Source organism: Carcharhinus amblyrhynchos, unplaced genomic scaffold (genome assembly GCF_965287045.1).
Source record: "Carcharhinus amblyrhynchos unplaced genomic scaffold, sCarAmb.v2.hapA scaffold_544, whole genome shotgun sequence".
NCBI classification, from domain to species: domain Eukaryota; kingdom Metazoa; phylum Chordata; class Chondrichthyes; order Carcharhiniformes; family Carcharhinidae; genus Carcharhinus; species Carcharhinus amblyrhynchos.
Genome location: NW_027650284.1, coordinates 100,255 through 115,774, shown reverse-complemented (window position 1 = coordinate 115,774; position 15,520 = coordinate 100,255). Strand labels below are relative to the sequence as shown.

The window sequence follows — 15,520 nt, the reverse complement described above, 5'->3', positions numbered from 1 at the left end:
ACATAAAGTGTCAGCATGACTCTGTGATGCACACGTAGCAGAATATCCCATTGTCCAAGTTCCCATCTGGAAATTGGCCCATTAGGCTGAGTCGGGGGGAGGAGGGGGGGAAGGGGGTGGAATGGGGACGGCGGGGAGTGCGTGGCAGTTTTGGAACTGTAGGTATTTAACCTTCAGGTGTGCGATGAACAATCTCGGCTTACTCACATCGTCATGGCGGGGGGTGGGGTCACAAAACAAATCAGATCAAAATCAGAGCGTTGTTTCTCTTCACTGTGTGACGGGACTCTGCACTGACTGACGCAGTGTGTGTGTCCAATGAAATTATAGCACCAATCACAGAGTGATGAGTGTTGGGGGGCTTTGCCTCTTCTGACGTGACTGCTGCCTCACGCGAGGTGGGGGGGTATATAAACCGGCTAAAATGCGGAGCTGGAGTCGGTTGGAGAAGCCCGTCTCCCGCTCGCAGGACCCGACCAGAGTTTTCACCACCTCCGACTGCTCCAGAAGAAAATCTTGGGCTGGGATGTCGAGATCACAGGCTCAAGTTCTTCTCACTCTGGTCTCTGTCGTGCTGCTGTTGCTGAGGGGATCGGGAACGGCCAGAGGAGAAGGTCTGTCCGATATCCTACAGGAGAGGAAGCAGGAGGGCAAAGAGGTAAGGGAACGCCGCAATCAAATCTCCATCCTGCACACGTTAAGTCCAGGCTCTCCGTTCTGCGCTCCCATTTAACCCCATTGAGATCCGGCACTTTGCATAACTTAAGGAGGCATTTCCTCTGAATTACACCTGTATTTAGTTTTAAAGTATTAGATGAAATATGGGAGGCAGCTGGATTAACATCTTTAGAGGTACTGTCAGTAAGTAACACAGGGTGCTGGGGGGAAAAGGGTTACTGAGTGACAGTGAGGGAGCTGGATTAACATCTGTAGTGATACTGTCAGTAACACAGTACTGCGGGAGGATTACTAAGTGACAGCGTGAGGGAGCTGGATTAACACAGCACTGTCAGAGGGTCGGCGCTGAGGGAGTGCCGCACTGTCAGAGGGTCAGTGCTGAGGGAGCGCTGCACTGTCAGAGAGTCAGTGCCGAGGGAGCGCCGCACTGTCAGAGGGTCGGCGCTGAGGGAGTGCCGCACTGTCAGAGGGTCAGTGCTGAGGGAGCGCCGCACTGTCAGAGGGTCAGTGCCGAGGGAGCGCCGCACTGTCAGAGGGTCAGTGCTGAGGGAGCGCCGCCCTGTCAGAGGGTCAGTGCTGAGGGAGCGCCGCACTGTCAGAGGGTCGGCGCCGAGGGAGCGCCGCACTGTCAGACGGTCAGTGTCGAGGGAGCGCCGCACTGTCAGAGGGTCAGTGCCGAGGGAGTGCCGCACTGTCAGAGGGTCAGTGCCGAGGGAGCGCCGCACTGTCAGAGGGTCAGTGCCGAGGGAGCGCCGCACTGTCAGAGGGTCAGTGCTGAGGGAGTGCTGGACTGTCAGAGGGTCAGTGCTGAGGGAGCGCCGCACTGTCAGAGGGTCAGTGCTGAGGGAGTGCCGGACTGTCAGAGGGTCAGTGCCGACGGAGCGCCGCACTGTCAGAGGGTCAGTGCTGAGGGAGTGCCGCACTGTCAGAGGGTCAGTGCTGAGGGAGTGCCGCACTGTCAGAGGGTCAGTCCGAGGGAGCGCCGCACTGTCAGAGGGTCAGTGCCAAGGGAGCGCCGCACTGTCAGAGGGTCAGTGCCGAGGGAGCGCCTCACTGTCAGAGGGTCAGTGCTGAGGGAGCGCCGCACTGTCAGAGGGTCAGTGCTGAAGGGGAGTGTCGGGAATGAGTTGCAAAATCAACTCCCCACCTTGTCCCTCGAGTTGATCCCACAGCCGACATTTGAAAAGTTGGGGGACTGACAAAGAGTTGGGTGGGGTAGTTGTGAGGGGGGGTGGAAATATTCTTCCCCAGTGTCTGGGGGCGGAAGGGGCAAGTGGCAATATTCACCCCTCATCCAGCAGCACTAAAAGGAAATACATCTTTGTCGGTGCTACATTTGTGGGATCTTTCTGTACACTGGGGGCTGGAGTTTGTGTCCTGCTTCGTACGTTGTGACAGTGGCTGACAGGTGAAGGGTTCTTACCGGGGGCCCTGGAGGAGAGGGGAACCTGCTGAGGTTGCTGATTGTCCCTCTTGTTGCCTTGGCAGGAGCTCTCCAGGGAGATGGTGCTGAAACTGCTTTCTGAGCTACTGCACCCCGGCGACAGGGAGCTGCCCAACCCCGAGAGACGGGAGCTGCCTCAGGATGAACTCTTCGGCCGCTGGAACTCCCCGCGCGACCGGAAAGCCGGCTGCAAGAACTTCTTCTGGAAAACCTTCACCTCTTGTTAACTGGGCACAGGCACAGAGAGAGAGAGAGAGAGAGAGGGGAGAGAGAAAATTCCTTGCTCTTCCTGACTCCCCTGAAAAGAGTGAAAATCATCTCCAAATCAACCAGTGCAAAACTGAGTCCTCATGAAAATCTTTCTCCCCCCTTCCTCTCATCCCTCTAAAGATTGTCTCATCGCTACAGATCTTTTCGTGTACTTAACTGTGGTGTTTGTAAGTGATTGACTTGTTTGCATTGGACTGTTTCTCGAACAATAAAATCTTTTTTTTTCTGGCAAATTTCAAGGCTGCTGTTCATTTTCTCTCTCTCGTTGCCCAGAATCCATCTACACATAAAAATCCTCCACACGCTCCCACCAGACCGGGAGGGAAGTGGTTAATAATATGTTGGTAAAGCTATTAATTTCTTGGTTGATTAATTATGTCACAAGTAGGCTGACATTAACCCTGCAATGAAGTTACTGTGAAATTCCCCGAGTTGCCACACTCCGGCACCTGTTCGGGTACACTGAGGGGCAATTTAGCATGGCCAATCCCCTAACTTGCACATCTGCACAAACACAGGAAGAATGTGCAAATGTGATTCTATGATACTAAGGGGAACAGAGGAAGAGTGAGAAACCCTCTCCACTGGTTGGTGATGAGGAAACAGAGTCCAACCATTATCAGCAGAGCAAAATGAGGAAACATTTGTACCGAGAGAGAGTGGTAGGAATTTGGAATTCTCTTCCAGAAGTAGTAACTGGTGCTAGATAAAGTTTAAATCTGAGGTTGGTAGATTTTTACTAATCAAAGATTATGGAGGGGAAAGGTGGGTCAGTGGAGTTAGGTCACAGGTCAGACATGATCTTATTGTATGGGGGGATAGGTTTGAGGGGATGAATGGTCTTTCTGTTCTCCCAATATCCCCAAGTCTGCCCCCCACCTTATTCTGTTTTTAATTCCTATCTCTCCCACCCCTATACTTAAGAAGGTACCTACAGCTGGTTAGCTTTACCAACTTATTATTTCCCACTGGTGGGACTTGGGCAGCACGGTGGCACAGTGGTTAGCACTCCTGCCTCACAGTCCAGGGAACCGGGTTCAATTCCCGGCTTAGGTCACTGTCTGTGTGGAGTCTGCACCTTCTCCCCGTGTCTATGTGGATTTCCTCCGAGTGCTCTGGTTTCATCCCACACTCTGAAAGATGTGTAGGTTAGGGTGGATTGGCCATGTTAAATTGTCCCTTAGTGTCCAAAGATGTGACGGTTAGGGTGGATTGGCCATGCTAAATTGCCCCTTAGTGTCCAAAGATGTGCAGGTTAGATGGATTGGCCATGCTAAATTGTCCCTTAGTGTCCAAAGATGTGCAGGTTAGGGTGGATTGGCCATGCTAAATTGCCCCTTAGTGTCCAAAGATGTGCAGGTTAGGGTGGATTGGCCATGCTAAATTGTCCCTTAGTGTCCAAAGATGTGCAGGTTAGGGTGGATTGGCCATGCTAAATTGCCCCTTAGTGTCCAAAGATGTGTAGGTTAGGGGGATTGGCCATGCTAAATTGTCCCTTAGTGTCCAAAGATGTGTAGGTTAGGTGGTTTTGCCATGTAAATAACTCCTGCCTCTCCAATCTATCCTCATAACAGGAACCATTCTTGTAAACCTCTTCTGTTCCAATGTGTCCATGTCATGGGGCAGCACGGTGGCACAGTGGTTAGCCCTGCTGCCTAACAGCACTAGGGACCTGCGTTCAGAATCCCATCTTGGGGTCACTGTATGTGTGGAGTCTGCATGTTCTCCCTGTGTCTGCGTGGGTTTCCTCCCACAGTCCGAAAGAGGTGCTGGTTAGGGTGCAATGACTGCACTAAAGTCTCCCTCAGAACAGACGACGGAGTGTGGCGGCTAGGGGATTTTCACAGTAGCTTCATTGCAGTGTTAATGCAAGCTGGCTTGTGATGCTAATAAGTAAATTTAAAAAAAAAACCTCTCCTTTCTACAGTGTGGCATGCAGAACTGTACACAATATTCCAGCTGAGGTGGAACTAAGTTCTTTGCTCCTGTACTAGATTTCAAATGACTTAGATAGAAGAACAGTGAAGTCTGAGGTTGCTGCCAACACAAAGCTTAGTGGCACTGTAAATGGTGCTGTTAAGTTGCAAAGAGACATAACGGACAACTTAAAAAGCTAGTGAAAGGTTGGCCTTTATGTCGAGGGACTGGGGTTCAAAGAAGAAGGAAAGAATGTTTCCGAGGTACTGAATCTGTCTCCAACCCCATCAGGAGTAACTGGATTCACAACCTCAGGAAATAGCGAGTCACAGTTCAGATTCAGCAAGTTGATCCTGAAGTTAAAAGGGTGAAGTTACAAGTACAGGCAGCACAAACTGGCCTTATGTCCTTTGATTTGATTTATTATTGCCACTTGTTTTGGGATACAGTGAAAAGTATTGTTTCTTGTGTACGATATAGAGCATCTTTGCAGTCAGAGTACATAGGGGAAAAGGAGAGGGTGCAGAATGTCGTGTTACAGTCATAGCTAGAGAAAGATCAAATTAATGCGAGATAGTTCCATTCAAAACTCTGACAGCAGCAGGTAAGAAGCTGTTCTTGAGTCGGTTGACACATGACCTCAGATATCTGTATCTATTTCCTGACATAAAAAGGCTGTGTGAGATCCTTAATTATATTGGCTGTTTTGCCAAGGCAGCGGGAAGCGTAGACAGAGTCAATGGACAGCAGGCTGGAGTGATGCACTGGGCTTCGTTCAAAACTGTTTTGTAGTTTCTTGCGGCCTTGGGTGGCACACTGGCACAGTGGGTTAGCACTGCTGCCTCGCAGTGCCAGGGACCTGAACTTGATTCCCAGCTTGGGTCACTGTCTGTGTGGAGTCTGCACATTCTCCCCATGTCTGCGTGGGTTTCCTCCAGTGCTCTGATTTCCTCCTACACTCCAAAAACGTGCAGCTTAGGTGGCTTGGCCGTGCTAAATTGCCCCTTAGTGTCAGGGGTACTAGCTAGGGCAAATGCATGGGGTTATGGGGATAGGGGCTGATAGGGATTGTGGTCAGTGCAGACTCAATGGGCTGAATGGCCTCCTTCTCCACTGTACAATTCCATGATCTATGATCTATGATCAGGGCAGGAGCCCAGACCAGGCTGTGGTACAACCAGAAAGGATGCTTTCTATGATGCATCTGTAAAAGTTGGTGAGAGTCGTAGCAGACATGCCAAATTTCCTTAGTCTCCTGAGAAAGTAGAAGCCTCGGTGGACTTTCTTAACCATAACATCGGCGTGGAGGGACCAAGACAGGTTATTGGTGAGCGTTGAAGATTAAATCAAAGGGGCTGAAGATAATTGAGGGATTCGATAGCGAAGTGCAAGTGATGTAGGCTTTGACACAGGAGACTGATGAAGAAGGTGAAAGCACATGAAATCCAGGCTAACTTGGCAAGTTGGATCCGAAACTGTCTGAGCGGTGGGAGCAGTGGGAGGCTGTTTGCCACTGTCCAATGGTGTACCACAGGTATCTCTGCTGGGTGCCCTACTGTTTGAACATAAGAACATAAGAAATAGGAGCAGGAGTAGGCCATCTAGCCCTTCGAGCCTGCCCCGCCATTCAATAAGATCATGGCTGATCTGTCGTGGCTCAGTTCCACATTCCCGCCCTCTCCCCATAACCCTTAATCCCCTCTCTTATCAAAAACCCATCAACCCGCGTCTTAAAAATATTTAGCGAGGCAGCCTCCACCACTTCAACGGGCAGAGAATTCCAGAGATTCACCACCCTTTGAGTGAAGAAGTTCCTCCTCAACTCCGTTCTAAACCGCACCCCCTTTATCTTGAGGCTGTGCCCCCTAGTCCTACTGTTCTTTCTGAGCGGGAAGAGCCTCTCCACCTCTATCCTATCCATCCCATTCATCATCTTATACGTCTCAATGAGATCTCCCCTCATTCTTCTAAACTCTAACGAGTACAAGCCCAGTTTATTCAGCCTCTCCTCATAGCTCAACCCCCTCAACTCCGGTATCAGCCTAGTAAACCTCCTCTGCAGTCCCTCCAAGGCCAAAATTTGTAATGTATATAAATGAGAATATCCGGGGGGCGGGGGGATGATAAATAAGTCTGCGAATGACGTGGAGATCGGCCAAATGGTTAACAATGAGGAAGTCTGTAGGTTACAGAACGATATTGGTAGGTTAGCCAGTTATGGTGGAGATTGTATAAGACACTGGTGAGACTGAATTTAGAGAACTGTGTGCAGTTTTGGTCACCCCATTACAGGAAGGATATTAATAAGGTTGAAAGAGTGCAGAGAATGTTTACAAGGATGTTGCCAGGACTTGAGAAACTGAGTTACAGAGAAAGGTTGAATATCAGCACAATTTGTGGGCCGAAGGGCCTGTTTGTGCTGTAGTGTTCTATGTTCTAGGTTAGGACTTTATTCCCTGGAGTGTAAGAATGAGGGGAGATTTGATAGAGGTGTATAAAATGATCATGGGTACAGACCCATAAATAAACTTTCCTTTTAAGGTGGATAGGGTAGTTAAGAAGGTGTACGGGACACTTGCCTTTATCGGTCGTGGCATAGGTTCGAAGAGCAGGGAGGTTATATAAAACCATAACTTGGGTTAGGCCACAGCTGGAGCACCGTGCACAGTTCTGGTCGCCACACCATCAGAAGGTGCGGAGGAGACGCACCAGGGTTGTGCCTGGGCTGGAGTGTTTCAGCGATGAAGAGAGACAGGTTAGACTGAGACTGTTCTCCTTGGAGCAGAGAGGAGGGGTGACCTGAGGGGTATGGACAGGGTGAGTAGGAGCTGTTCTTTTTTGTTTGTTTATGAGACATGGGCATCACTCTCTTAGAGGGCAGTTGAGAGTCACCCACATTGCTGTGGCTCTGGAGTCACATATAGACCAGGTCGGGGTAAGGTCGGCAGGTTTCCTTCCCGAAAGGATGTGTCCCCCTTAGCGTACCGGGTGGCACGGTAGCACAGTGGTTAGCACTGCTGCTTCACAGCTCCAGGGGCCTGGGTTCGATTCCCGGCCTCGGGTCACTGTCTGTGTGGAGTTTGCACATTCTCCCCGTGTCTGCGTGGGTTTCCTCCGGGTGCTCCGGTTTCCTCCCACACTCCAAAGATGTGCGGGTTAGGTTGATTGGCCATGGTAAGAAGTTGCCCCTTAGTGTCCAGGGACCTGTGGGTTAGAGGGATTAGTGGGTATAATATGTAGGGATAGGGGGGTAGGCCCTGGGTGGGATTGTGTTGGTGCAGACTCGATGGGCCGAAGGGCCTCTTTCTTCACTGCAGGGTTCTATGATTCTTAGTTGAAGGGTCAATAACAAGGTGGGGGGGAGGCATAATGTGAAACATAGAGGATAGGAGCAGCAGGAGGCCATTCAGCCCTTCGAGCCTGCTCCACCATTCATCACCATCATGGCTGATCATCCAACTCAGTAGCCTCATCCTGCTTTCTCCCCATAACCTTTGATCCCATTCACCCCCAAGTGCTCTATCCAGCCGCCTCTTGAATACATTCAATGTTTTGGCATCAGCTACTTCCTGTGGGAATGAATTCCACAGGCTCACCGGGTGAAGAAATGTCTCCTCACCTCCGTCCTAAATGGTCTACCCCCAATCCTCAGACTGTGACCCCTGGTTCTGGACTCCCCCCACCATCGGGAACGTCCTCCCTGCATCTACCCTGTCCAGTCCTGTTAGAATTTTATAAGTCTCTATGAGATTCCCCCCTCATTTGTCTGAACTCCAGTGAAAACAATCCTAACCTGGTCAATGTCTCCTCGTACATCAGTCCCTCCATCCCCGGAATCAGCCTGGTAAACCTTCACTGCACTCCCTCCAGAGCAAGAACATCCTTCCTCAGAAAAGGAGACCAAAACTGCCCACAATACTCTAGGTGTGGCCTCACCAAGGCCCCTGGATAATTGTAACAACACATCCCTGCTCCTGTACTCCAAACCTCTCGCAATGAAGGCCAGTGAAGGGGAGGGGGGCAGGAGATTTCCCCGGATGGTGGGAATCTGGAATGCGTTGCCTGGAAGTGTAGCAGGAGACAGGAAACCTTACCACGTTCAAAAAGATACGTGGGTGAGCGCTTGAAATGTCAGAAGTAAGGAGCAAGCCCTGGGAAGTGGGATTAGCGCTGATTCCGTATTTGGTGTTGTCAGTGTAGACTTGATGGGCTGAATGGCCTCTTCTGCACGGTTATGCTGCCCAGTCTAACAAGCTCAGAGGAGATTGATCGCAGAGATGAGGAGCTTGAAGAGAGACGGAACAGTTTAGGCCGATACTCTCTGGAATTGAGAAGAATATTCTCTGTGTAAATAAAACCTTGCCTCGCACATCTCCTCCAAACTTTTCCCCATGCTTCTTAAACCTATGTAAATTTAAGGGGGGGGGAGTTAGACGGATTTTTAATTGGGATTGGGGGGGTGGTGGTTTGGAGGGTGACGGGGAGAAGGCAGGGAAACGGGGATGAGGAGCATATCAGCCAGGATCGAACGGCGGAGCGGACTCGATGGGCCGAATGGCCTCATTCCGCTCCTGTGAGCGACAAGGGGGTTAAGAACGATTCTGGGATCCTGCCATGCACCTGGGCTCCTCACAGGGACACCACAACGGGCGAAGGTTCCCCGGGAGCGCTGACGCAGATGCAGCTACACCATCTGTGTGGGGACGGTGGGGGTGGGGGGGGTGGGGGGGACAGTCACCCCTCTCCCCCCCCAGCACACTCCTCCTTCCATTCTCCAGCAACAATCCCGCCTGATTAGGGTCAGGCTGCCGGGAACACCATGACGTTTTTCTGAATAAAGGCTCCTATTTCTCATCCCACTCTCTCTCTCTCTCTCTCTCTCTCTCTGTCACTGCAACTCCTGCTGTTTATCTGTGTGATCATTTCCCTACTCCAGTCTCTGTCTGTCTGGGCTGCCAGTTAACCCTTTATTTAAATCCCTCTGAATATCCCCGGTCTCTCTCATCTTCTCCCTGCTCCACCAATCCACTCTTTCAAAGGCCATAAGATACAGGAGTGGAATTAGGCTCATTGAGTCCGCTCCGTCATTCGATCAGAGCTGATCACCCCCCATTCTCCTGGCTTTTCCCCGTAACCCCTGATCCCCTTACTAATCAAGAACTGATCTATCTCTGTCTTAAAGACACTCGATGACCCGGCCTTCTCTGTGGCAATGAATTCGACACATTCACCTCCCTCTGGCTGAAGAAATTGCTCCTCATCTCGGTTCTAAAGGGTCGTCTCTTTACTCTAAGGTTGCACCCTCTGATCCTAGTTTCTCCTACTAATGGAAACACCTTCCCCACATCCACTCTATCCAGGCCTTGCAATATTCTGTAAGTTTCAATGAGATTCCCTCCCTCTTCCTCCTAAACTCCATCGAGTTCAGACCCAGAGTCCTCAAGAGCTCCCCATAGTTCAAGCCTTTCATTCCAGGGACTACACGCCCCCCAACTCCCTCCACAATCCCCAATCCCCCAATCCCCCAACACCCATTGACCTCCGAGCGGAACGGTGGCACAGTGGGTTGGCACTGCTGCTTCACAGCTCCAGGGACCTGAGTTCGATTCCCGGCTCGTGTCACCGTGTGGGTTTCCTCTGGGTGCTCCGGTTTCCTCCCACACTCCAAAGATGTGTAGGTTAGGGTGGATTAGCCATGCTAAATTGTCCCTTAGTGTCCAAAGATGTGCAGGTTAGGGTGGATTGGCCATGCTAAATTGCCCCTTAGTGTCCAAAGATGTGTAGGTTAGGGGGGATTGGCCATGATAAATTGTCCCTTAGTGTCCAAAGATGTGCAGGTTAGGTGGATTGGCCATGCTAAATTGTCCCTTTGTGTCCAAAGATGTGTAGGTTAGGTGGATTGGCCATGTTACATTGTCCCTTAGTGTCCAAAGATGTGTAGGTTAGGGGGATTGGCCATGCTAAATTGTCCCTTAGTGTCCAAAGATGTGCAGGTTAGGGTGGATTGGCCATGCTAAATTGTCCCTTAGTGTCCAAAGATGTGCAGGTTAGGGTGGATTGGCCATGCTAAATTGCCCCTTAGTGTCCAAAGATGTGTAGGTTAGGGGGGATTGGCCATGCTAAATTGTCCCTTAGTGTCCAAAGATGTGCAGGTTAGGTGGATTGGCCATGCTAAATTGTCCCTTAGTGTCCAAAGATGTGTAGGTTAGGTGGATTGGCCATGTTACATTATCCCTTAGTGTCCAAAGATGTGTAGGTTAGGGTGGATTGGCCATGCTAAATTGTCCCTTAGTGTCCAAAGATGTGTAGGTTAGGTGGATTGGCCATGCTAAATTGTCCCTTAGTGTCCAAAGATGTGCAGGTTAGGTGGATTGGCCATGCTAAATTGCCCCTTAGTGTCCAAAGATGTGTAGGTTAGGTGGATTGGCCATGTTACATTATCCCTTAGTGTCCAAAGATGTGTAGGTTAGGTGGATTGGCCATGCTAAATTGCCCCTTACTGTCCAAAGATGTGTAGGTTAGGTGGATTGGCCATGGTAAATTGTCCCTTAGTGTCCAAAGATGTGCAGGTTAGGGTGGATTGGCCATGCTAAATTGTCCCTTAGTGTCCAAAGATGTGCAGGTTAGGGTGGATTGGCCATGCTAAATTGTCCCTTAGTGTCCAAAGATGTGCAGGTTAGGTGGATTGGCCATGCTAAATTGTCCCTTAGTGTCCAAAGATGTGTAGGTTAGGGGGATTGGCCATGCTAAATTGTCCCTTAGTGTCCAAAGATGTGCAGGTTAGGGGGATTGGCCATGCTAAATTGTCCCTTAGTGTACAAAGATGTGTAGGTTAGGGGGATTGGCCATGCTAAATTGTCCCTTAGTGTCCAAAGGTGTGCAGGGACTGTTGTTGACGAATGGTCTTTCACCCTCAGACAGCATTCAAGCAGCTTTTCAACTACGGAGGCGTCACAACCCAGCCATGTTCTGCTGCAACTCCCACACAGACTATCCAGTAGGTAACAATGACAAAGGGAGGATCCCAGAACTATCTCCTTCCCACCCTCGCTAATCCAGAATCTTCAACAAGGGTCACTAGCCCAACTCGAGAGGTTTGGGGGGGGCGGGATTGGGGTTTGTGCTGAGCAGTTGGCTGCCACTTACTGAGCTTGAACTCTGTCTAAACTTCAGCAGAGACACACACGTGTCAACAGGAGTGTTGTGGAGTGTGGCTAGCTCTGTGTAGGGGGGGCGGAGAGGGTGAGGCTGAATCGGGAGGGTTGGGGGGATGCTAGAAGATTTGCTGAAAGTGTCAGCTTACTGTGGGTGGCACGGTGGCACAGTGGGTTAGCACTGCTGCCTCACAGGGACCCGGGTTCAATCCCAGCGGCACGGTGACACAGTGGGTTAGCACTGCAGCCTCACAGCGCCAGGGACCCAGGTTCAATCCCAGCGGCACGGTGACACAGTGGGTTAGCGCTGCTGCCTCACAGCGCCAGGGACCCGGGTTCAATCCCAGTGGCACGGTGACACAGTGGGTTAGTGCTGCTGTCTCACAGCGCCAGGGACCCGGGTTCAATCCCAGTGGCACGGTGACACAGTGGGTTAGCGCTGCTGCCTCACAGCGCCAGGGACCCGGGTTCAATCCCAGTGGCACGGTGACACAGTGGGTTAGAGCTGCTGCCTCACAGGGACCCGGGTTCAATCCCAGCGGCACGGTGACACAGTGGGTTAGCGCTGCTGTCTCACAGGGACCCGGGTTCAATCCCAGCGGCACGGTGACACAGTGGGTTAGCGCTGCTGTCTCACAGGGACCCGGGTTCAATCCCAGCGGCACGGTGACACAGTGGGTTAGCGCTGCTGTCTCACAGGGACCCGGGTTCAATCCCAGCGGCACGGTGACACAGTGGGTTAGCGCTGCTGCCTCACAGCGCCAGGGACCCGGGTTCAATCCCAGCGGCACGGTGACACAGTGGGTTAGCGCTGCTGCCTCACAGGGACCCGGGTTCAATCCCAGCGGCACGGTGACACAGTGGGTTAGCGCTGCTGCCTCACAGGGACCCGGGTTCAATCCCAGCGGCACGGTGACACAGTGGGTTAGCGCTGCTGTCTCACAGGGACCCGGGTTCAATCCCAGTGGCACGGTGACACAGTGGGTTAGCGCTGCTGCCTCACAGGGACCCGGGTTCAATCCCAGCGGCACGGTGACACAGTGGGTTAGCGCTGCTGTCTCACAGGGACCCGGGTTCAATCCCAGCGGCACGGTGACACAGTGGGTTAGCGCTGCTGTCTCACAGGGACCCGGGTTCAATCCCAGCGGCACGGTGACACAGTGGGTTAGCACTGCTGTCTCACAGGGACCCGGGTTCAATCCCAGCGGCACGGTGACACAGTGGGTTAGCACTGCTGCCTCACAGCGCCAGGGACCCGGGTTCAATCCCAGCGGCACGGTGACACAGTGGGTTAGCGCTGCTGCCTCACAGGGACCCGGGTTCAATCCCAGCGGCACGGTGACACAGTGGGTTAGAGCTGCTGCCTCACAGGGACCCGGGTTCAATCCCAGCGGCACGGTGACACAGTGGGTTAGCGCTGCTGTCTCACAGGGACCCGGGTTCAATCCCAGCGGCACGGTGACACAGTGGGTTAGCGCTGCTGCCTCACAGCGCCAGGGACCCGGGTTCAATCCCAGCGGCACGGTGACACAGTGGGTTAGCGCTGCTGCCTCACAGGGACCCGGGTTCAATCCCAGCGGCACGGTGACACAGTGGGTTAGCGCTGCTGCCTCACAGGGACCCGGGTTCAATCCCAGCGGCACGGTGACACAGTGGGTTAGCGCTGCTGTCTCACAGGGACCCGGGTTCAATCCCAGTGGCACGGTGACACAGTGGGTTAGCGCTGCTGTCTCACAGGGACCCGGGTTCAATCCCAGCGGCACGGTGACACAGTGGGTTAGCACTGCTGTCTCACAGGGACCCGGGTTCAATCCCAGCGGCACGGTGACACAGTGGGTTAGCACTGCTGCCTCACAGCGCCAGGGACCCGGGTTCAATCCCAGCGGCACGGTGACACAGTGGGTTAGCGCTGCTGCCTCACAGGGACCCGGGTTCAATCCCAGCGGCACGGTGACACAGTGGGTTAGCGCTGCTGCCTCACAGGGACCCGGGTTCAATCCCAGCGGCACGGTGACACAGTGGGTTAGAGCTGCTGCCTCACGGCGCCAGGGACCCAGGTTCGATTCCTGGCTTGGGTCACTGTCTGTGTGGGGTCTGCATGTTCTCCCCATGTCTGCGTGGGTTTCCTCCGGGTGCTCCTCCCACAGTCCGAACGACCTGCTGGTTAGATGGATTAGCCATTGTAAATATGCGGAGGACTGGAAATAGGGCAGAGAGGAGACTCTGGGTGAAAAGATGTTTAAGAGGGTCAGTGCTGGCTCGGTGGGCTGAATGGCCTCTTCTACACTTAACAGATTCTATGACTCTCTGGACATCAAACATCGCATCAAAATACAAGCGAGAGTCAGTGTGTGTGTGTGGGACCCGTACCCCAGTGAGAGTCAGTGTGTGTGTGTGGGACCCGTACCCCAGTGAGAGTCAGTGTGTGTGTGTGGGACCCGTACCCCAGTGAGAGTCAGTGTGTGTGTGTGGGACCCGTACCCCAGTGAGAGTCAGTGTGTGTGTGTGGGACCCGTACCCCAGTGAGAGTCAGTGTGTGTGTGTGTGTGTGTGTGTGTGGGACCCGTACCCCAGTGAGAGTCAGTGTGTGTGTGTGGGACCCGTACCCCAGTGAGAGTCAGTGTGTGTGTGTGGGACCCGTACACCAGTGAGAGTCAGTGTGTGTGTGTGGGACCCGTACCCCAGTGAGAGTCAGTGTGTGTGTGTGGGACCCGTACCCCAGTGAGAGTCAGTGTGTGTGTGTGTGTGTGGGACCCGTACCCCAGTGAGAGTCAGTGTGTGTGTGTGGGACCCGTACCCCAGTGAGAGTCAGTGTGTGTGTGTGGGACCCGTACCCCAGTGAGAGTCAGTGTGTGTGTGTGTGTGGGACCCGTGCCCCAGTGAGAGTCAGTGTGTGTGTGTGTGGGACCCATACCCCAGTGAGAGTCAGTGTGTGTGTGTGGGACCCGTACCCCAGTGAGAGTCAGTGTGTGTGTGGGACCCGTACCCCAGTGAGAGTCAGTGTGTGTGGGACCCGTACCCCAGTGAGAGTCAGTGTGTGTGTGTGTGGGACCCGTACCCCAGTGAGAGTCAGTGTGTGTGTGTGTGGGACCCATACCCCAGTGAGAGTCAGTGTTTGTATATAGAAAATTGCTGAAAGGGTTAAGAGATGGGACAGAGGGATTTGGATTTGAATGCTCTATCATTGCAATAACCTTTCCTGAAAGCCTGATGATAATCTGGGTTGATTAGTTCTTATTTGTGTTAATGTCTTTGTCACACTGCATTACACAGATCTGAGATAATAATTTAATTAAAGTTAAATCTTGCCTGTTTATCTCCGTGATAGCAGAGGAACCTCCCCCACACTCAATTACTCACATCCGATTGTCATCCTTTTGCCAGCTTTTCACAATTCACACTGTGGGAGAACAATGTGTATTTACGTAGCGCCTGGGAAAGATGACTCACATTACACCAATATTTGACCGCAAGCCACGTACGGAAATGTTAGGGGCAGGTGGCCAACTGGTCAGTTTGTAGGAACCCTCCCCTCACACAGGAGAAGAAGGGGCAGCCTGCTGGCAGTGCTGCCTCACGGTGCCAGGGACCCAGGTTCGATTCCCGGCTCGGGTACATTCTCCCCATGTCTGTGTGGGTTTCCTCCAGTTTCCCCCCACGGTCCAAAAGAGGCTTTAAATAAAAAGTTTTTTTTAAATCCTGTTTGAAATTACATTGCAAATTTGTATTAGTTTTCCACATCTTCCTGTTTTAATATAACTCTGCTATCCTGCTCGGTTTGGCCGTGCTAAATTCTCCCTCAGTGTAACCCAAACAGGTGCCAGAGTGTGGGCGACTCGGGGATTTTCACAGTAACTTCATTGCAGCGTTAATGTAAGCCTTACGTGTGACTAATAAAATAAACAATAATATTAATAGATTTTTTAAAGTTTATTTATTAGTGTCACAAGTAGGTTTGCATTAACACTGCAATGAAGTTACTGTGAAAATCCCCTAGTCGCCACACTCCGGCACCTGTTTGGGTAACACTGAGGGAGAATTTAACATGTCTTTCGGA

General features: G+C 52.1%; 1 protein-coding gene across 1 annotated transcript; it reads left to right on the top strand.

The window, feature by feature from the left end:
* Window positions 1–257: 257 nt before the first annotated feature.
* LOC145339574 (somatostatin-1A-like) lies at window positions 258–2,614 on the top strand. The gene is made up of 2 exons (XM_080184067.1): window positions 258–658; window positions 2,167–2,614. The coding sequence occupies exons 1-2, from the start codon at window positions 425–427 to the stop codon at window positions 2,347–2,349; spliced, it is 417 nt and encodes a 138-aa protein (XP_080040193.1). The 5' UTR covers window positions 258–424; the 3' UTR covers window positions 2,350–2,614.
* Window positions 2,615–15,520: the final 12,906 nt, after the last annotated feature.